General features: G+C 42.2%; 1 protein-coding gene across 3 annotated transcripts in view; it reads left to right on the forward strand.

The window, feature by feature from the left end:
• Positions 1 to 23273, forward strand: part of EML6 (EMAP like 6) — a 283824-nt gene that overhangs the window by 185409 nt on the left and 75142 nt on the right. For 2 of the 3 annotated variants that reach the window (XM_066267137.1, XM_066267139.1), the window contains exons 18-24: positions 7537 to 7637; positions 8908 to 9110; positions 12639 to 12750; positions 13371 to 13498; positions 17817 to 17958; positions 21120 to 21272; positions 21435 to 21566. In XM_066267137.1, the coding sequence (XP_066123234.1) occupies positions 7537 to 7637; positions 8908 to 9110; positions 12639 to 12750; positions 13371 to 13498; positions 17817 to 17958; positions 21120 to 21272; positions 21435 to 21566 (971 nt within the window). The remainder of the gene's footprint in view (positions 1 to 7536; positions 7638 to 8907; positions 9111 to 12638; positions 12751 to 13370; positions 13499 to 17816; positions 17959 to 21119; positions 21273 to 21434; positions 21567 to 23273) is intronic. The other variant, XM_066267140.1, reaches the window with a different exon arrangement.

The following is a 23273-nucleotide window of genomic DNA, read 5'->3' on the forward strand; positions in this document are numbered from 1 at the left end:
TTTTTTTGTGCCATCCTTGCCTGGTTTTGGGATGAGGGTTATGTTGGCCTCATAAAATGTGTTTGGAAGTATTGCTTCTTCTTCAATTTTTTGGAAGACTTTGAGTAGAATAGGAACCAAGTCTTCTTTGAATGTTTGATAAAATTCGCTGGTATAGCCGTCAGGGCCTGGACTTTTATTTTTGGGGAGGTTTTTAATGGTTTTTTCTATTTCTTCTCTACTGATAGGTCTGTTTAGGCTTTCTGCTTCTTCTTGACTCAGTCTAGGAAGGTTGTATTTTTCTAGGAATTTATCCATTTCTTCTAGGTTGTTGAATTTAGTGGCATAAAGTTTTTCATAGTATTCTACAATAATTCTTTGTATATCTACAGTGTCCGTGGTGATTTCTCCTCTTTCATTTTGGATTTTGTTTATATGAGTTCTTTCCCTTTTTTCCTTGGTAAGTCTTGCCAAGGGTTTGTCAATTTTGTTGATCTTTTCAAAGAACCAGCTCCTTGTTCTATTAATTTTTTCTATAGTTTTTCTGTTCTCTAATTCATTTATTTCTGCTCTGATTTTTATTATTTCCTTTCTTCGGCTGGTTTTGGGTTGTCTTTGTTCTTCTTTTTCTAGTTCCTTAAGGTGGGAAGTTAAGTGGTTCACTTGGGCTCTCTCTTGTTTGTTCATATATGCCTGAAGCGATATGAACTTCCCTCTTATCACTGCTTTTGCTGCATCCCATAGATTCTGATATGTCGTATTGTCATTTTCATTAGTCTGTATATATCTTTTGATCTCTGCACTTATTTCTTCTTTGACCCATTCATTTTTTAAAAGTATGTTGTTTAGTTTCCACATTTTTGTGGGATTTTTTTCCTCTTTTTTGCAGTTGAATTCTAGTTTCAAGGCTTTATGATCAAAAATATGTTTGGTACAACTTCAATTTTTCTGAATTTGCTGATGTTGTTTTTGTGGCCCAACATATGGTCAATTCTTGAGAATGATCCATGTACACTGGAGAAAAATGTATACTCAGTCACTTTGGGTTGAAGTGTCCTGTAGATGTCTATCATATCCAGGTGCTCTAGTGTTTTGTTTAAGGCCACTATGTCTTTGTTGATTCTCTGTTTGGATGACCGATCTAGAGCCGTCAGCGGTGTATTGAGGTCTCCAAGTATGATTGTATTTTTGTCAGTTTTTGTTTTAAGATCAATAAGTAGCTGTCTTATATATTTTGGTGCTCCTTGGTTTGGTGCATATATATTAAGAATTGTTATGTCTTCTTGATTCAGTGTCCCCTTAGCCATTATGAAATGGCCATTTTTGTCTCTGAGTACTTTTCCTGTCTTGTAGTCAGCATTATCCGATATGAGTATTGCTACACCTGCTTTTTTTGGGATGTTATTTGCTTGGAGTATTGTTTTCCAGCCTTTCACTTTGAATTTGTTTTTATCCTTGTTACTTAGATGAGTTTCCTGTAGGCAGCATACAGTTGGATTTTCTTTTTTAATCCATTCTGCTACTCTGTGCCTTTTTATTGGTGAGTTTAATCCGTTTACATTTAGTGTAATTATTGATACTTGTGAGTTCCCTATTGCCATTTTATATCTTGCTTTCTGTTAGTTTCGTGTCTTGTTTGATCCTTCTCTTTCGTTTTTCTATCTTTTGTTTTTATTTGGTTGTATTCCATACATCTTTCCTCTGTTGCTATCTTTTTTATCTCATGTGCTTCTGTGGTGGTTTTTTCAATGGTGGTTACCTTTGAGTAATGAAAAGGGTCCCTACCCTGTTCATTGTAGCGAACTATTTTGTGAGTACTTTTGCACTCCATCGTCCTTTGCTACTGTTAATCTCCGTCTTCTCCCCCTCTTTCTTTTTGTTGTTGTCACAGTTTAAATTTGGTTTTATTGTGTTCTTCTTGGAGCTTTTACTTGTGGCTCTGTTTTTTTTTGTTCTTTGTATCTGATTGGAGAACCCCCTTTAGTAATTCCTGGAGTGGGGGTTTTCTCATGATAAATTCCCTCATCTTTTCTGTATCTGTGAATGTTTTTATTTCTCCTTCGTATTTGAAGGATAGCTTTGATGGGTATAGTATTCGTGGCTGAAAGTTCCTCTCTTTCAGGACTTTAAATATTGGGGTCCACTCTCTTCTAGCTTGTAGAGTTTCTGCTGAGAAATCTGATGATAATCTAATGGGCCTTCCTTTATATGTTATATTCTTCTTTTCCCTGGCTGCCTTGAGAATTTTTTCTTTGCTGTTGGTTTGTGTCAATTTCATTATGATATGCCTTGGAGTAGGTTTGTTGGGGTTAAGAAAACTTGGAGTTCTGTTTGCTTCTTGAACTTGAGGCTTTAGTTCTTTCCACAGGCTTGGGAAGTTCTCATCTATTATTTGTTTGAGTATGTTCTCCATTCCATTTTCTCTCTCTTCTCCCTCTGATATACCTATTATTCTTATGTTATTCTTTTTGATGGAGTCAGATAATTCTTGTAGGGCTATCTCATTTTTTTTAATTTTTGAGTCTCTTTCTTCTTCTCTCTGTTGTGCCTCAAGTTGCTTGTCTTCTATTTCACTAATCCTCTCTTCTATCTGACCTGTTCTATTAGCTAAGCTTGTTACTTCGTTTTTCAGCTCGTGAATTGAGTTTTTCATCTCTGTTTGATTTGTTTTTATAGTTTCAATTTCCTTGGACATATATTCTTTGTGTTCATTAAGTTGTTTTCTGAGTTCCCTATATTGCCTTTCTGTGTTTTCTTGTATATCTCGGAGGATTTTTAGGATTTCTATCTTGAATTCTCTGTCATTTAGCTCCAAGGTTTCCAATATATTAAATTTTTTCTCCATAGATTTTTCCTCATCTAGCTGTGTTACCTCTCTTTCTTTTGTATCCATGCTATTCGATTTTCTCTTCCTTAATGGCATCTGAGGGTGGTTTTGTTGATAGTATTAATGAGATTTAATAAAGAATAAAAAGTTAAAAAAATAAAAACAAATAAAAAATCGAAAAGAGTTGTTTTTTTTAAAAAAAATTAATAATGAAATAAAGAAAAATAAAATAAAATAAAAATTTTTTAAAAAAGGAAATTATTCCCCCCCTCCTTTTTTCTTCTCCTCTCCTCTCCCCTCTTTCTTGAGAAAATCTTGTGGTGGACTGTGAGTTATAACAAACAATGCCTGTGATGGAGGGCCTGAATTGGGGAAAAGTAATAAAGGGGCAAAAAAGAAAAAAAAAAAAAAAAAGAGTGTATGGACCCACAAAAAGCAAATAAGGAAAAAATTTGGGTCAAGAATAAAATGATTTGCTTTTAGGTGTTGGTTGTCTAAGAGTTATGATGAGAGGAATAAGAGGAAAATGGAAAAATGGGGGGACAAATTAAAAACTTACTATTGTATTTAGTGGAACAAGAACTAGATAATATGGAGAGCCAGGGATGGGAGCACTGCTAGTGAGTTAAAAAGGTGAAGTAAAAACCCCCCAAAATGCCACAAACATAGGTTTGAGTCCCAGATAAGATAATTTGTTTGTTATTGAGGTTTGAATGAGAGGAGATGTAAAGGAGAAAGGAAGAAACTAATATAGAGGGAGAAAAGAAAGAGAGAGAGAGAAAAAAAAGAGGGAACCACTAAAAGAAGAAAAAAGAAAGGAGAGAGAGAGAGAGTTAAGGGTTTTGGAGTGCAACCCTCATAGAGAGAAAGGAAGAGAAGAGAAAAGATAATGGGAGATGTAACACTTATGGGTAGTGTAGTTCAAGGAGAGGAGAGAGTAAGACCAGTAGAGAGTTAATCGGCCAAATTGGAGGAAGAAAAAAAAGTATCAAGAATGAAGATAAGAGAAACAAACGAACAAATATAATAAAATGTGATAGGTTATAAAGTCTGCAGATTATTCTTGATTTTGAGAGGTTATCTTCTTGCTTTTTCTTTTCTCTCCCTCTTCCTGGTCGGTGACTCTGTACCCCGGGTTCTGCCCCTTTGGCACGCTCAGGTAGAGGCTTGCAGTTGATAAGTCTCTATGGCAATGTCATGTATTGTGCTTTAGTCTCGTGGGAGTCGAGGCTCATTAGCATTTATAGGCTCCGACAGTGAGCGAGTCCGTGTTCCTGGAGCCTTTCTCCTAGTCTTTCCTTCCTCAATTAGTAGCCTGATAATCCAGCTATGGGGTTGCTGCTGCCTCTGCCTGGATAGTAAGAGGCTCAAATTGCTGGCAACTCCCCACTCTATTTCCACTCAGCACAGGGCTCTGGGTAAGGCTCAGTCAGTCAGAGCTGCTAGCATAATCAGGCGGGCTTTCCACCCACTCAAAGACCACTGGCTCTGCCACTCTGTCCGGTAACACAAGCGGGCGCCCACTTCTGGGGGGCGCTTGGAGGAAACTCTCACTCACTGTCTGCGACCAGGATATCCAGCCAGCAGTCTCACGCTCTGAGTGAAACCCCCAACCGCAGGGAAAAGTTGCAGCGTTGGAATTGAGTCTCGCTCCGTCCCCGTGCGCGGCTTTTGCAAGGCGCTGGGGCGGCTCGAGATTCCACTTTGGCCCACACAAAGGCCCCTGACTCTGCCCCTCTCTGCGATAACACGGGCGCGCACTGCGGAGGCACTCGGAGGAATCGCTCACTCCTTATCTGCGCGCGCACACCAGGATATGAGGCCGGCCGCGGTTCCCTCTGAGTGAAACCCTCACCAGCACGGAAAATCTCCACCGTTGGAAGTAGTTCTCACTCCCTCCCGTGCGTGGCTTTCCCAGGGCGCTGGGGCTGCCCAGAGACTCTGTCCTCGGCCCACAGAAAGGCCTCTGACCCTGCCTCTCCGTGGGGCAACACGGGCACCCACTCTCGGGGCCTAGGAAGAAATTCTGGCCCACTAACTGTGCACCGACCAGGAGACCGGGTAAAATGGCCGCTCCGCTTGTCTTTCTTTGTTTGGGTTTGGCGCAAGTGTTAGCTTGTATTGCCCGGGTTGCCACAGGATCAGATTTTCCTCGGCTTGGATCTGTGTGCCACAGCCTGGTTCGGCCGTTTGTGCCGCGGTGGCCTGGATCTATTCACCCCCTTTGCCCGCCTCAGTTTCTATATTCACAGTTACCAGAGAAAGCCGCCCTGTTTAGGTTAGTGAGGAAGGCGGAGCATTTCTTACTCCCTTTTTCCTTCGGGGTTTGGTTATATATTTAGCCAATTTTTCACTCAATCATACCTTTGGGTGTATTGCGAAGCATCTGGAAGCTCCAAGTATAGGTTTTTCTGTTTCTGGTTGAAGATCTTGTTGAGTTTTGGGGGAGATTTATCGGTATCGCTTCCTACCCCGCCATTACTCTGACGTCATCTCTCAAAATATGTTTGGTTTTGTAAGAAACTACCAAAATGTCTTCCAAAGGGGCTTTACTGTTTTGCATTTCCACCAGCAATGTTTCAGGTGTGAGGTGGTATCTCATTGTAGTTTTGATTTGCATTCCTCTAATAGCTAGTGAAGATGAGCATCTTTTCATATATCTGTTGGCCATTTGTATTTCTTCCTGGAAGAGTGTCTGTTCATGTCCTCTTCCCATTTTTTTTATTGGATTGTTTGCTTGTTTGTTGTTGAGTTTTGTGAGTTCTTTGTATATTTTGGATATTAGGCCCTTATCTGAGCTGTTGTTTGAAAATATCATCTCCCATTTAGTTGGCTGTCTGTTTTGTTGTCAGTTTCTCTTGCTGTGCAAAAGCTTCTTAGTCTGATATAGTCCCATTCATTTATCTTTGCCTTTGAAGTCAAATTCATAAAATGCTCTTTATGGCCAAGGTACATGAGTTTAGTACCTATGTTTTCTTCTATGTAATTTATTGTTTCAGGTATTATATTTAGATCTTTGATCCATTCTGAATTAATTTTGGTGCAAGGGGACAAACTGTAGTGAGTTTCATTTTTATTCTTTTGCACATGGCTCTCCAGTTTTCTCAGCACCATTTATTGAAGAGGCTTTCTTTTCTCCATTGTGTGTTGTTGGCCTCTTTATCAAAAATTATTTGACCATATATATGTGGTTTTATTTCTGGGCTTTCTATTCTGAGTGTCTATTTTTCTGCCAATACCATGCTGTTTTGATTATCATGGCTCTATAATATAATTTGAAGTCAGGTATTGTAATGCCCCCAGTTTTATTCTTTTTCCTTAGGATTACTTTGGCTATTCAGGGTTTTTTATAGTTCTATATAAACTTGATGATTTTTTGTTCCATTTCTTTAAAAAATGACATTAGAATCTTGATGGGAATTGCATTAAATTTGTATATTGCTTTGGGTAGGTTTACCTTTTTCATTCCAGCTCTTATGCCTTTAATTTTTGAAATCTTTTCTAATTGCGTTAGTTAATATAGTCAATACAATGTTAAATGGTAGTGGTAATAGTCTTGTTCCTGAATTTATTGGGAATGCCATTAAGGAAGGATTTGACTTTTGAATTCACATAGACACCACAAATAATTGTTTCAGCACTACTGTTTCAGCACTTTCTGTTTTTGTATAGTTGATCTTGAATGAATCTGGGTTTCTTGGTGAGAGTCAAGGAGTACAGGGAAATAGAAAAGTCTAAAGCATCCATTAGTTTCACTAACTGAATGTTTAGTGTTTTTAAATAAATGTTAGATTTTTATCAAAAACTTTTTCAGTATCTGTTAATATAACATAATCTTTTTCTTATCTATTAATCTGATGAATTGTACTATTTATTTCCTTAACGAACCACTTTTACATTTGGTCATAATGTATTATTTTTAATGTATTGTTAATGTTTAATGTAGATTCTCCTTGCTAATATTATATTTGAGATTTTTGTATCTATATAAGTGAAATTGGTTATTCATATTCTTTTTATTAATTGATTTTTATATATAATGAAATATATGCCTTATATCCCAGAGAACACCATCAAGTAGTCTATTAAGACCAGCACATCTTTAGATTCTAATATGATAACTCTATACTCTAAAGCAGAAGTTTCCCTGACACTGTGGAATGCCAGGTCTACTGCTCCAGGTCTAGAATCAGTCCTTACTTGTATATTTTGCCTCTTGGGTTATAAACCTACATTTCTGAAGGCATAGCACCTGAAAGTCCCTTAAGTCAATAGATAATATCCTTTCTCTCCATGGATGTGAGCTAGGGACTTCATTTTCAATGAATACATTTCTAGTTGAAACTCTGTTGAACCCAAACTTATGACTTCCACAGGAAGAATATTACATTTGAAGCTTCTTGTGAATGCTTGCAGTATCTTCTCCCTCCTCCTGTAGCAGACCTCTATATCCTGAGAATTGCAATCCTGTGGTGGTGATATTCATTTGTTTAAGCATAGTTAAGTAGACTTTGGTAGCAATATTAGGGTACGAAGAAAGGGCTCAAATGTGCAAGGAAAAGCCAATGCTTATTATTTTAATGTAGACCCTATGTGTATTTTAAGTGATCTTGTAATTTAGTTGTCCTGTTTCATGTGTTGAGTGAAAGTTAAAACAAATCATATCTTTATTAAAATTATATCATTGCTTCCATCAAAATTAAAATCATTTTCTTATTTGTCTCTTACAGAGGACATAAAGATAAGATATTTGTGGTAAAATGTAACCCACACCATGTTGACAAACTGGTTACAGTTGGAATAAAGCACATTAAATTCTGGCAACAAGCAGGTACTATTGTTTGGGCTTATCACTTACATGGTTTAGAGCGGAAGGAAACTGTGACCACTGCCTAGCCTGTCTCTGCACTCTCTGGTTAAAATGCTCCTAAAAGATATTCTCTCCCTAATTTAATTTGGACTGCTTATTGTCTATGCTGTGAAATTTTTAGAACACTCTGTATGATGCTATGCATATTCATCAATATCTAGAAAGCTTTGGAAGATGTTCTGCTGTGAAAATAAATATCTTTAGTCCTCTGTTATGAAAGCAGTAATTATGTTGGATTACTGAGCAGGAAGTATAATAATCATGTTGGTTGGGTGAATACAATTTTCAGTGACAGTTCTTTGCTTTATCATTGAATTTAGTAAATGAATTAAATCCTTACACTATACACAGTAGGTGGCCAAAATTAGTATTTGTGAATTACAGTGTTGGTAATAATGATGAGTAAATAAGCATGAAGAAAAAGTGGACCGATTTCTTATTCTTTTCACTGTTATTAAATTTATTTCTGAACTCTTAGTATCAGCTTTTATACCAAGCCCAACTTTATACTAGACAAAACATAAAGAAGCTCCGGTTCCGGTGCTTTCTGCTTTCATGAGAGGATAAGGCAGCCAGCACGTCTGGAGAGCCAGCTTGTGTGGCGCTGTCTGGCAGGAGCCGTGTTTCTCAGCGCTCGTCAGGAAGTGCGGGGAAACGAGAACATCTAAGGGGCAAATCTGCTGCACCTTCTCCTACACAGTGATTCATTTTTCTCACCCAAAAGCCGCTGTGATAAAAATCGAGGCAAAACATGCATAACATGTTTACACTTTACGTTCGCAGCTGGCGCTCTTTCTGGTCTCTTTGTTCGGCATTTGTGAGGACAGTCCTAGTTCCTCCCGGCACTTAGTCACTCCTCCTCCCTCTGGCTGTCAGAACTCGCGCTCACCTTGGTTAGATGCAGGTGTTGTTGGACTGAGATGCGTATCAAGTCCCCTCCCCATCTAGACCCTAAGTTCCTTGAAGGCAGGAACCCTGTTTTCATCTTGATACCCCAGCATTGACCACCGTGTCTACCACAGAGTAGGGACTCAGTAAACACTGAATATAATGTGTGAGTGAAGGAGAAACCCCCTTATGTTTTTGTCTGTGATAATTTTTGCTGTTTTTGTACATCTCTGTACACATAATGTTGACACACTGGGTTTTTCATTGAAGGTAGTCATTTCTACAGGCTCAATAGAAGGTATCACTTTTTAAAAAAGTAATAAATTCTCTTGGTCCACTGCAGGTGGAGGCTTCACATCTAAAAGAGGAGTATTTGGCAGTGTTGGAAAATCAGAAACAATGATGTGTGTTTCTTATGGGCGAATGGAAGATCTAGTATTCTCAGGAGCAGCTACTGGAGATATTTTTATTTGGAAAGAAATTCTACTACTAAAGACAGTGAAGGCACATGATGGACCTGTGTTTGCTATGTATGCGTTGGATAAGGTATGGTATATTTTTCAGAATTCATTTTCCTCATCAGCTTTCTAAAATCATAAGTTAGCCTTAGGAAGGTCCACACCAGGAGAATCCCATGTCTAAAAACAGTACTATCTGGATTAGGAAGTAGTTCTGACGAACTTCCAGTGAAGAGAAGATGGGGAATATAAATATTTAAATTTTTCTTTCATTTATAATTATTTCTTTATATGCAATTTCTCCCCATATTTTTCACACTTGTTCTTCTGGTTCTCATTCCTAAGAGTTCCTTTAGAATTAGTCTGAGGTAAATGTAGACACACAGTAGTAGAAGAGACCTGAGAACTATTTTAGCGTTTTCTTCGTCCTCGGTGGTACGAGGAGCAGAGAGAGACCTGGAAGTACCAAGTGGTTAGGTTATCGCTCCACCTGGCAGTTTGACCAGAAGTTATGTTGATAGCCAGCTGGTTCCTGTGTAAACAGCGTCAGCCTTAACAAGAACGTTAGAGTGAAGTCTTTTCACCAGCTGTTTTAGGATTCTCCAAAGAAACAGAACCAGTAGAACATACATGCATACATACACATGCAGCCATGTACCACTTAATGAGGGGGATACATCCTGAGAAATGAGTCGTTGGGTGATTTTGTCATTGTCCAGAGTTGTGTTGAGAGTGCTCTTACACAAACCTAGATGGTATAGCCTACTACCCTAACTACATGTGGTATACTTACACACGACTGGCAGAGCAGCAAGTTTGTTTATGTCAGCATCACTACGAACATGTGAGTAATGCATTGTGCTACTGCATGACAATGTTAACTAGGGGATAGAAAATTTTCAGCTCTGTTACAATCTTATGGGACCACCATTGTTTTTTTTTTAATTTAATTTTATTATTATTTTTTTCATTTTTCTGAAGCTGGAAACAGGGAGAGACAGTCAGACAGACTCCCGCATGCGCCTGACCGGGATCCACCCGGCACGCCCACCAGGGGCGACGCTCTGCCCACCAGGGGGCGATGCTCTGCCCATCCTGGGTGTCGCCATGTTGCGACCAGAGCCACTCTAGCGCCTGAGGCAGAGGCCACAGAGCCATCCCCAGCGCCCGGGCCATCTTTACTTCAATGGAGCCTTGGCTGCGGGAGGGGAAGAGAGAGACAGAGAGGAAAGCGCGGCGGAGGGGTGGAGAAGCAAATGGGCGCTTCTCCTGTGTGCCCTGGCCGGGAATCGAACCCGGGTCCTCCGCACGCTAGGCCGATGCTCTACCGCTGAGCCAACCAGCCAGGGCTGGGACCACCATTGTTTATGTGGTCTGTCGCTGAACAAAATGTCATTATGTGACACATGACTATATAAAAAGGAGATTTATTATGAAGAATTGGTTTATGCACTTGTGGAGGCTGAGAAGTCCCTCTATGTCATTTGCAAGCTGGGAGCCAAGAAAGCTAGTAATTCAGTCCAAGTCCAAAGGCCTGGGAACAAGGGGAGCTGGTGGTTTAAATCCCAGTCTGAGAGCCAGAGGAGAGATGAGATGTCCCAGCTCATTGAGACGGGAAACAAAGGATGAATTTTTCCTTTCTCTGATGTATCTTCAGGGTCCCTCATTGGGGAAGCAATCTACTGACTCCACCAAGTCAAAGCTAATCTCAACCAGAAACACCCTTACAGATACATACGGAAATAATATTTAATCTGAGCACCCGCGGCCAGTCAAGTTGGCATACAAAATTAGCCATCACACTGACCATATTTCCACTTAAGCTCATCTTTATCCTCATCTGTCCAGTTACCCACCTGCCTTATAATCTTTCTTTATAAAGGTTACACTTACCTTCAGTGTTATTAAAACACTTTCTTCAGTCAATTTGTTGAAAATCTCAATTTTTCATTCACTGCTAGCTTGCTGGGGGTACCAATTCATCTATACTCCTCGACCTCCAGCTGTTAAAGCCACCCAACACACCCAAGCCAAGCCTCATTTTGCATTTACCTGTTCTCAGGTAAATATGTGCTGATCCCACTACAGAAGTAGGTTCTTGTGATACGTGCAACTATATGGTTGTTTTAGTCATTAAACTGGTTTTTTTCTTAGCAAGCTTGTTAAACTGTAAATATTAGAAAAGATAGGCCCTGGCCGGTTGGCTCAGTGGTAGAGTGTCGGCCTGGCATGCGGAAGTCCCGGGTTCGATTACCGGCCAGGGTACACAGGAGAGGCGCCCATCTGCTTCTCCACCCCTCCCCCTCTCCTTCCTCCCTGTCTCTCTCTTCCCCTCCCGCAGCCGAAGCTCCATTGAAGCAAAGATGGCCCGGTTGCTGGGGATGGCTCCTTGGCCTCTGCCCCAGGCGCTAGAGTGGCTCTGGTCGCAACAGAGCGATGCCCCGGAGGGGCAGAGCATCGCCTCCTGGTGGGCGTGCCTGGTGGATCCCGGTCGGGCGCATGCAGGAGTCTGTCTGACTGCCTCCCTGTTTCCAGCTTCAGAAAAATACAAATAAATAAATAAATAAATAAATAATTTTTTAAAAAAAGAAAAGATTAAAGAAGAATGCAAAATTTCTGTAGGCCCAGAAGCTTACGTGATATAATGTGTTTAAACTTTTTTATTGCTTGGTAACATAAGCTGACAAATCATGTAACATAAGCTGACAAATCATGGATATTACAGTATAATATACTACATTTAAATTTAATTTGGGGATTGAATCTCCCTGGGTGCAAAATCTGTTGTAAGAATAGGAATATTTAATGTAATAAACTTCAAGATATTATTTTCTTGTAAACATCATTAAAATGCAGTAAATTAAAAAGTTTCTGAGAAAACAGAATGAATTACTCAGTATTTTTCTTCAAAAAAACAAAAGACTTTTCTAAGAATAGTTGGTACATATGATAAGTTGCCAGGAAGGAGAACTAACAAGACCAAGAAATCATAAACTTAAAACAAGAATAAAGATCACTGCTCTGTGAAATACATCCAACATGTTAAGCTTTTTACTTTCCAGGTTTTGTAAAAATTTATCTGGATTTTAATTATTGTAGAAATTAATGTCTGTCAAACAAGTTAGGATGGTTTTGTTATATGAAGTGCCTACCTTACTCTTAATAATAAATAATGATGCTTTTTTCTAGAAGTAATTATTTTTATTTTAAAATATTGAACAATCATTTTTTGCTGTGATGTTAATTCTGACTCATTCAGGAGAAGTATATGAGATACTAGAATCTGCCAGACTCCGAGGCTGGTGCCGTTCTGTAGGAACCCACTCCCTAGTTAGGGGGTGCAGTACAGAAACAGCCATGATCCAGTTTCTCAAGAGCCAACCGCTGGTCTGAAGAAGGTGCTGTGGACACCCAATGAGAGTGGACTTGATCTTGTTAGAGAAGTAAGGGAGAGATGCTTCCAGAAAATATCATATTACTATTATATGTTGTCAGGTTTTCAGTCTACTGCCCTTAGGAAGAAAACACAAAGTTGCTTTACCCAAGGACGACTCCTGTTCGGACTGGCTGGGTCATTTTAAAATGTATGTAATTCTTCCCACGTGTGCATTCACAGGGTTTTGTAACGGGTGGAAAGGATGGGATCGTGGAGCTCTGGGATGATATGTTTGAAAGATGCTTGAAGACTTATGCCATCAAAAGAGCAGCATTGTCAACCAGCTCTAAAGGTACCATTCCCAAGTATGCAGTAGTCTTTCTGTTTGTAGGGATGGATAGTATTAATGTTCTTGGAAAAACATGACGAAGTCCATTCCCTTTCTTCGACATTCAAAGCTCTTGGCCTCTGGTAGATATGTCAAGAATGATTTTCTGGCCTGATTGGTGGTGGCACAGTGGAGAGTCGACCTGGGACATTGAAGTCCCAGGTTTGAAACCCAAGGTCACTGGCTTGAGTACAGGATCATCCAGTTTGAGCATGGGCTCACCAGCTTGAGTGCAAGGTCGCTGGCTTGAGCCTGGGATCATCAACATAATCCCATGGTTGCTGGCTTGAGCCCAAAGGTCACTGGCTTGAAAATGGTGTCACTGTCTTGGCTGGAGCCCCCCTGGTTAAGGCACATATAAGAAAGCAATCAATGAACAACTAAGGTGCTACAACTACGAGCTGATGCTTCTCATCTCTCTCCTTCCTATCTCTCTCTCTTTCTCCAGCCCCCTCCTTCTCTTGCACATGCACCTAAAAAAAAAAATTATTGTCTAGGTATCTAGTATTTTGGAACCAGAAAAACAGAATTTATATAATAGCCTTTTAAATTTTTATTCTATTAAATACATTTTCCCTCCTCAGGCTTGCTTTTGGAAGATAACCCTTCAATTCGTGCCATCACTTTAGGACATGGACGTATCCTGGTGGGAACCAAAAATGGAGAGATCCTGGAAATTGACAAAAGTGGCCCAATGACACTGCTTGTTCAGGTACTGTGTTTGTACATGTTCTAAACCAGGGGTCCCCAAACTTTTTACACAGGGGGCCAGTTCACTGTCCCTCAGACCATTGGAGGGCTGGACTATAAAAAAAAACTATGAACAAATCCCTATGCACACTGCACATATCTTATTTTAAAGTAAAAAAAACAAAACGGGAACAAATACAATATTTAAAATAAAGAACAAGTAAATTTAAATCAACAAACTGACCAGTATTTCAATGGGAACTATGCTTCTCTCACTGACCACCAATGAAAGAGGTGCCCCTTCCAGAAGTGCGGCAGGGGCCGGATAAATGGCCTCAGGGGCCGCATGTGGCCCACGGGCCGTAGTTTGGGGACCCCTGTTCTAAACCATGGTTCACATCAGGGCCAGGGCTGGGGGAGGTGAGGAGGGTACTTAATGTGAAAAATTTGAGGAAGTAATCACTCTCAGCTCCGTGCACATATTATTTACCTATTGTTGTATAGCAAATTGCCACAAACAGTAGCTTTCTAAAAGCACACACATTTCTTATAATTTCTCTGGATTAGGAGTTTGAGCATGGCTTAACTGGGTCCTCAATTTAAGGTTCCACAAGGCTGTGGTGAGAGTCAGGGCTGCAGTCTCATCTGGAGCTAAACTGAGGAAAGATCTTCTTCTGAGGTCACACAGGTGATTGACAGAATTTAGTTCCTCGTGGTTGTAGGACTGCCGGCTTCCATACCTTGCTGGCTGTTGGCCAGAGGCCGCCTTCAGCTTCTGGATGCTGCCCACAGTCACTGCCCACATGGGATTCCCCAACATGGCTCTTACTTCCTCAAAGCCAGCAAGGGAGAGAGGAAAAATAGGCAGTGCAGTTTTATGTAACATCATCATATTATCACATACATGTAATCATAAACATCTATCACCTTTGCCATTTTTTTCTTAAACAAGCCACAGGTCATGTCATACTCAATGGGGGGTGATTACATAAGAGGATGAAAACCAGGAGGATCATGAGGGTCACCTGAAGAGTCTCCCCATCACAGGCCACCCTCTGGCCACCAATTATACATGTTTCTACCCATTCAAAACTCATTTGCTCCACCCAAGGTCTCCAAGGACCTTATCCCATTACAGTATCTGCTCAAACTCTCATCTAGGGCAAGTCCAGGTGTGCACAAGGCTCCTTGGGTGTGTTTTCTCTCAGACTGTCAGTCTGTACAACTAACAAGGCGAGCTCTCTGCTCCACGCACACCAAACATATAAGCACCTGTTTAGATTTTATGCCTCACCTTAGCCTCAGCCTTGATTCACAGACTCACACTACATACCCCTTACCTTCCCTCTGCCCTCAAGAATTATATTTAGGTAAAATCAGATTAAAATAAATACCAATGAATCCTCAAAGATCAAAGAAATGATACAGCCCCCCTGAGGGGGTGGTAGTATGTAGAGGTGAGTAGGTAGGGGGTCCTGCCCAATTTGGTGATGGATAGACCTGATGTATAGATGGAAGAGGCATGGGAGGTGAGAGTGTGTGGTCAGGAAGTGGAGTAAGAAGTGAGCACTGATTATATAAGATTTAGGGCTTCTGTGGGTCCAAAGGAGGAGCTCCACCTCCTTCCCCTATCCTGACTCCTGCCCGTGGGCTTGTATTAGTGACGAATCCCTAGACCCCACTGAGAGGGCCCTCCAACTGACTACACGCTGGGAACAGGTCCGCACACAGACCATGGCTTACAGCAAACACTGAGGTTTTAGAAATGCATGTGCTCAAGTCCGGCTATCTTGAATAAGAATCTTTGTTTTAAAAAATAAACTGTGTTGAAGACAAACCTGAAAAGCTCTCTTGCTGACTGTGCCGGGCAGCCTGAAGCTGTGTCCTCGTGCTGTGGTGGTTTTGTCCAATTGCTCCTGCTTTTGTTGTTTCCTGCCAAACTAATTTTCTTTCTGGCCATGGCTTCTTATTTAATTTTATTGAAAAGCAAGTGTTAGTTTCAACTTAACTTAATCTTTTAAATTCATTATTGATTTTATTAATGCCCACATGTTTGAGAATTTAAATTTTTTCATACATGCTATATTGTTAAATATTTTGTAAGATTTATACCATAATGTGATTTAAATAGTGTTGTAAGATTTAAACTCTTAGTTTTCTAACTTTAAATTCTAAGTATTATGTTATAGTTGTTTAAATGTTTTAAACTTGACAATGAAGGTTTTTCACTTTTTCTCTGCAATTCTAATCTTTTTTGTATTCATTTCTGTTGCTCTAATAGTACAAATAACCACAGGTACCATTTATTGAACACCTACTATGTGTCAGGAAGTACTGTTATACAAAGTTTCTCATCTCCGAAACAGATTTGCTCCCTTGAAACTGTTTTATTGGTGAGGGACTCAAAGCCCAGTAACTTGCCCACAGCCACGTGCTAAGACCTGCAGAGCTGAGACACACCGAGGTTTGTCAGACCCCAGAACCCTTTCTCCTTCACTCCTCCAGGCTGTTCTTGAAGTGTCTCAGTGTGGAGACTGCAGGAGAGCAGTGCAGAAGGCACAGCCTCTGAGCTGTGGAGCTGGTGATCCATCTTCTCTCCTTACACGTTACCACTGGTTTCCTGGTTCTTCAGCATCTCTTTTCTCTGGGGTCTATTGTGTACTCGTCGTTTCCTCCTAGGTGGACCTCAGTCGTTCAATGCAATCAATCAGTGTTTGTTGGGCTCCTGCCGAGACCGGCCCCGTGCTGTGCACAGTGCATGGGGCTTCCTGCTTCTGTTCTGAGACAGGATGGACCCTGAAGGAAAGGAAGGGACAGCAGAGGCAGCGGGCCTGAGCCCATCAGCGAGCTGCTGTGGAAATCAGGACCGCTGGTCCAGTGTCACTAGCATGGCAATCCAATATCGTTTGGAATACATCGCTTATTTTTAAGAGAAGCTGGGTTGGGGGAAGAGAGAAGTGACATGAGGTGATTTCTGACCCTTTCCGTTATGTATACTTTGAACACAGTCAACGTGGGTCTGCAGCTGTTTGTTACAGCTTTATGGGAGATACAGTAGACAAGCAGGTCCCAAGCTCCTTCCCTAGTGCCACTCACCATGCTCCCAGCCTGCCTTGCTCACTGTCCATTCCTGTGTTATACAGGAATTAAAACAATTCTATTAGATTAAGGAAATACAGTTTTTAAATCAATACATGAAGCAGTGGTTTGAAAGGGTCTCAGAGCCCCCCAACCCTGTCTTCAGACACAATGAGCAAAGGGGCTTAGTCCGAGGCTTCTGAAGGGAGGAAGGCTAGGGAAACAGGCTGCTCCAAACCCAGTCATTTAGAAACAGTATGTACAATACACCCTTCAGCCCGCACAGATATTTGAATGTCACCTGCATTTGGAACTTTGTGTCTTCTGCCAAATTACTGTTTCGTTGAAACAGCGTCCCAGCTAAACTGAAACCATCCAATTTCTCTTTGGAAAGCCACCTGTTCCCCAAAGCATTCTAGCACAGACACCTTTCAGATGTCTGTATATGGTCTTATAATTAGCCACTAAAAGTAGAAATGCGGTAAACAGTCTGGTCTGCACACTAATCTGTTCTTTTACACTGCTTTACTGAGTGATGAATTATAGGAATCAGATTCTTTTTCTCTGTAGTTGTTCATTTTTAAATACCGTTTTATTTCAGTTATTATTCTAAATCACTAAAGTGTGGTCTAATGCCTATTAAGCACCTTTCAGTTTTCCAGTGTTCGTTGGATAGACTAATTTGTGAACAAATGCCAAACCCAGAAAATTTGAAATGAAAATTTAGCTCTCTTTATTTCTGTTCTTCCGAATGCTATACATTCAAAAGACTAAAATTGAATTAACAGGAATATTGCTATCTAACTCCTCTACCAAAGATGGGTGGTACCTGCATCTTTTAGAATATGGTTTTATTGAAGAAAGCAGTTTGTCTCACTGTGATCAAGCTGTTTTACTAGGAGGTACATTATACTGTGTTTATTTGATGTAAAACAACAGGATAAAATGAAGGTACTTTATTATTCACCCAGATGTTTCTAAATGAGAAGATATCTGGTATTATATAAAACAAAATTTACAGGCGATGAGTTCATATTTTGCTTCCCAAATGAACACTTTAGCATCCTGTCAGCCTGGCTATAGTTTAGGTTCAAATGAGAAATTTATTCACTGCAATCATTTGGCTGAAGGAAGCTTTAACTGTGTTTATTCATATTTGAACCTGTTTGGAATACGTTTGGCTGCACATGCAGCACAAGGCTGCCAAAGAGTGAGCCAAGAAGCGTGAACGGAGCTGATGTTGTCCCGTTTCCTCTCCGCAGGGGCACATGGAGGGGGAGGTGTGGGGGCTGGCAGCTCACCCTCTCCTGCCCGTCTGTGCAACAGTGAGCGACGACAAAACACTTCGCATCTGGGAACTATCCTCCCAGCACCGGATGCTGGCGGTACGAAAACTCAAAAAAGGTATATGACATCACATTACACACCTGGAAAGGTATTTACAAACAACAGAGTGGGTTGGATTCACTTATTCATTCAACTTACATTTACCGACAGCACCTGTTGTGTGCCCCAGAGTATGTAAAGTGATGGGAATTGACGTTGCTTGTTCCAGTCATCCCTCAGCACCTATCGAACTATTCCAGGAGGCGGGCCCTGTCGGTTGGGTCCAGCTCTGTGACTCACTTGCTTTTCCTTGCACTTCACAGGCATTTGCCACCTGGGGGCAATATGTCCTTCCTCTTCTCATCGGGAGCTGAAATGCATCAGCTTCTAGAGAATGCTGTTTAACTATATATCTAACAGTCTCCAGAACTTTTCATTTCTGAAAAACAGAGATCAGCTACACACAAAAAAAATGATACTTAATATCAAGAAATGAGTATATATGTATTGAACACCTGTAAGCACTAGAACTAAGAGAGATAGCAAGTACAAATCAGCACACATTTATTGAGTGTTTCAGGCAGGGGGATCCCAAGCTCCCATCTCTAGTGTCAGAGATGGACAAGAGTTGAACAGAATCCCAGCAACAGATGGCCCATTCAAATTGAGTAATTTGAGGAGAGTCTAAAAATAAGACTGTTTGTAAAGGGCGGGGGTAAGTATTGAGAAATGACCAGGGATAGTGCAGCAGCCTGCAGCTCTTAGCAGTGGGGCACCGTTACCAGCCCTGGGCCTGAGGGGGCAGGAGGAGGGAGCGATGGCTGGAATCCTGACTGGGGGGGCTTTGGGACATAGCAGCCTGACAGCAGCCCTGGCCATCGGCCCAGACATTCACCTGCAGTGACCCTGCAGGGAGGCAGCTAAGAGAATACTTCTTCCCTCCTCTCTCCATTGTCTCCTACCTGTGCTCCCTCCCGGCCAGACCCAGTCAGAAGCCAGAGGGCCAGCAGGCCCATTGATGCCCTCCATGCAGGCCAGCTCCAGGTGCTGAGCAGGGTGGAGAGTGGCTGTGGAGAGACAGACTCAGGCATAAACGGGCAGTGGAGGCTTGGGGGAAGGCCGCCTGCTGGGGCCGGCTTCCTCACAGGAGAGATGAAGCTGAGGCCAAAGGGTTTGTGAAACTTCTTAAAGCAGGAGAGGATGACACTGTGGGGGCGGAAGTGGTCTCTGGCACTGAAGTATTTGTATTGAATAGTTTTATAAGCAAAGAGACGTGGGGAGTGTATTCTAGGATAAAATAAAGGTGTCAGGAGAGTAGTGACAATAATACTTGCTTAGCCAGTGACTGTGCTAGCATTTTGCATTTGGTCTTCATGGGAACCCAATGAATAAGGCCATTATTGTTGCCACTTATAAATTAGGAAACTGAGGCACAGAGAATTTAAGTCATTTGCTGAAAGTCTCACAGCTCATAAGTGACGGAACTGAATTGAAACCCGGTGCTGTGGCTCAGAGCAGACGTGTGGCCCCTGCGTGGTCTCTCCTACCGCATTGCCTCTCTTGCACTGGACTCGTGGGCCTTGGTCAGTGGAGCAGGACTTCAGCCCAGGTCTGACTCCAAAGCCCATGCTTTTAACCACCACAAGGTTGAATCATTTGGGCACTAATTTATTTATTTATTTATTTATTTATTTATTTTATTTATTTTTTGCATTTTTCTGAAGCTGGAAACAGGGAGAGACAGTCAAACAGACTCCCGCATGCGCCTGACCGGGATCCACCCGGCACGCCCACCAGGGGGCGATGCTCTGCCCACCAGGGGGTGATGCTCTACCCATCCTGGGCGTCACCATGTTGCGACCAGAGCCACTCTAGTGCCTGAGGCAGAGGCCACAGAGCCATCCCCAGCGCCCGGGCCATCTTTGCTCCATTGGAGCCTCGGCTGCGGGAGGGGAAGAGAGAGACAGAGAGGAAGGCGCGGCAGAGGGGTGGAGAAGCAAATGGGCGCTTCTCCTGTGTGCCCTGGCCAGGAATCGAACCCGGGTCCTCCGCACACTAGGCCGATGCTCTACCGCTGAGCCAACCGGCCAGGGCTGGGCACTAATTCATATTGGGAAAATGATAGAACTCCTCGTTGTGAATGACTTGAGTGTCACTAGTTAGAAATTAGTTCAGAAGAACTACTAAATTATGTTAGATAAGATGATCATTCAACCCAGTGTACAGCGGTTGTCCTGGTGTAATCATTAATAGCTAGTTCTCCCTTTCACTCTCAGACGTGTCCTGGTTTGTACAGTGACTTAGATGGTTAAGCTGATCATAGTGATCTCCTTCAGGGCAGGCTGCTTTCTGTTCTTTCAGCGCCAGCACCGGGCCTGACTCCTCGTAGGTAAATAACTGTTTGATAAGTGAAGGAAGGGACATGTAATTAGGTGAGCCAATGTAAAGTTACTGGTGTGAACATAGCTTTCAGCATACCACAAACAGTGGCCGAGGACTGTGTACGGAAGCCCGTTAGGGAATGCCTTATAGCACAGGCTGCCTAACTGTCCCACCCCTGGGGCTGTGCTTACCAAAGTCTTCAGAATAAGCATGGGAGGCGTATTCTTAGAATTCTTATTAAACAGACCCCTGTAGAGTCCATAGTCCTTATTAGAAGTGTCTCCCTGTGACCCCACACAGCCGTAGAAAATGCTGCTGCTCCTGTAGCAGCATTCACCCAGGGTTAGTTTTACAGACACCTGTTGAGGGAATGTTGCATTCTTATGACCAAAGAGGCAGGAACAAAGTTTCTCTCTCCTCTAGAATTATGCGTTATGACCCATGGATCAGAGAATTGAACAAGACCCTTTAAAGCAAGTTTTACCTCTAAGGCATGATTTTAAAACAGTTTCTAAAAATTTTAATACAGAACGTCTGTTCTTGAGTGTCACCTCTTGGGAGCAAAGATACTAGTCGTATTAGCCCTTTGAAAACCCCAGGTATGCAGCTAATGAATGGGTACCGGCAGAGAAATTGAAAACGTGTTTTAACGTTATGACTACTGTCCTTGGGTTGGGAGGGAAGAGGTGTTTGAATTGTGATGTATTGATGTATTAGTTCTTCCGACAAGTAGTGGTAAAGACAGGCTTTCACACAGCCATGCATATGCATATGCGGAAATTTCTCCAACTCTGCGCGTGGTTTGTTTGACAGTAAAGTCATGGATAAGGAGTGTCTTTCTGTGAACTCTTGTGTAGGTGGAAGATGCTGTGCCTTCTCCCCGGATGGGAAAGCCTTAGCAGTCGGCCTGAGTGACGGGAGCTTCCTGGTGGTAAATGCTGACACTGTGGAAGACATGGTCTCCTTCCATCACAGAAAAGAAATGATCTCTGATATTAAATTTTCAAAAGGTAACAATGACAGCAAAACTTCTAAAAATGTATTAGGACAAAAAGTTACAATAGTTATTTTCATTATTTTTTTGGCCATTTCCCCATTTTAAAATGCTAAGTTCCTGGAAGCCAAATCTTATATAAAATGTTTTGATATTAACTGCACATTTTTCTTTATAGATACAGGAAAATACCTTGCTGTGGCATCCCACGATAACTTTGTGGATATTTATAACGTACTTACAAGCAAAAGGGTTGGCATCTGTAAAGGTGCTTCTAGTTACATTACACATATTGACTGGGACTCTCGAGGTAAAGTATGTTGTGGCTTTTAAAATATAATTTTTGTTTTTTAAAAAGTCGATGTTCACCCGTATATTGTTTCTAGAGAGTATGGCAGTTGAGTGTTAGAAAGAACCGGGGGAGCCCACAATACAAAGGACTGTAATTTTACAACCCAGAGGCAGCTGCTGTTAACATTTTGAGTATTCTTCATTGGTATTAATTCAAGCCATTGAGTTTTAAGACAGTTGAAGATATATGATGCCTTCTGTTGCCCTGTGTCCTTGCCTTGGCCTCCTCCTTCCTGCTTCCCCCTCTCCTCCCATGCTCCACCTCCCAGAGAACTGCCAAGAAGTTTCAAGCAAGTTTCACCCTCCAGCAAGGGTGGAATGTTATAGTCAGCTTACCTCAAGTTCCTCCGCTCTCCCAGACACCCGGCCTACCGCCTGCCTCCTCCGAGTCCTGCCGCAGACAGCACGGGGTTATGTCTATGTATTGAGCAGATCTAGCTTCTACCATGTGCAGAGTCTTAAGCCAGAAAATGTGGAGGATCTAGAAGTGTCAGACATGGATCCCCCTCTCCTCAGTTTATAGTTTAGTGAGGGAAACAGACTGGTACCTGCGTAATACACGAGCACCAGCCAGTAAGGGAGTGAGGCGTGCTGAGTCACACAGGGGAAGCGGTGAGCACAGGGGGAATGGTAGGTCAGCAGGAAGCACGAAAGGGGCAGCACCAGTGCCCCAGGGTCGAGCACTGTCACGTCCTGTCCTAGGAAGGCGGCTGATGTTAGTCTGGGACTGGCATTTAGGAAGGGGCAGGGGAAGTTTAGTCCGCTGTGGTAGAAACGCACCAAGCCCAGTGGTTGGTCTGAGGAAGAGCTCCCAGGAGCATCCATGGCACCTCCGCAGAAGGTGACCTTTGAGATGGGTCTTGAAGGATGAGCAGAAATGTGCCTGATGGCAAAGTCTACAACGAGCTTTTCAGAAGGAACATTGTGTCCCAAGTTGTGGAGGTGGGAAGATCGGGGGTGATTAAGATGTAGTGACTAATGCTGAGTGGTGGAGGGGCGTGAAGGGAGGTGAAGGTGGAGAGTCAGAGATAGATGGGAAGGGACTTGTACTTCACCCAAGGAAGTTAAACACTGTACTTCATCCTGTAGGCATCAGGGAACTCGATTAGAGGCTTGGATGGGGCATTTCCTACCACCTTTTGGAGGGCTAGTACATCTGGAGTTGGAAAGCAACTACAATAGACCAGGAGAAAGAGGTCATAAGGTCCTCAACCAAAAGGAGGTTATTTCAGAGATGCCAGAATACTTTATTTCAAGTGTTTCTTGAAGTAGTAACCATAAACCGACAGGTATTTATAGCCATAAGCTGACTTGCTGTGTGTATAGCTGTAGCTGTACTTGCTGCGTGGAACTTGGACTTTACTTAAGCTTTACGGCCGGCACGCATTTTATACAGTGCAATAGACGGGAAGAAAGAACGCCAGTTACCGTGAGAGGTGCAAGTCCCAACAAGGGCAAAGAAGATCAGATAAATCCCTCTCACTTACATGTCAGGGCCACGCTGGTCACAGTGCTGAAGGCGTAGGCTGACATTTATGACAGGGCAGGACACAGGCCGCCTGAGGACACCGGCCACCTGAGAGTCATCTAAGAACTGAGGAGACGAGTGGAAGCAGCCACTTCTCAACACGCTTCTTTGATAGTCTCTGCTTTACTGTTGGGGGTG

Source organism: Saccopteryx bilineata, chromosome 3 (genome assembly GCF_036850765.1).
Source record: "Saccopteryx bilineata isolate mSacBil1 chromosome 3, mSacBil1_pri_phased_curated, whole genome shotgun sequence".
Lineage (NCBI taxonomy): Eukaryota > Metazoa > Chordata > Mammalia > Chiroptera > Emballonuridae > Saccopteryx > Saccopteryx bilineata.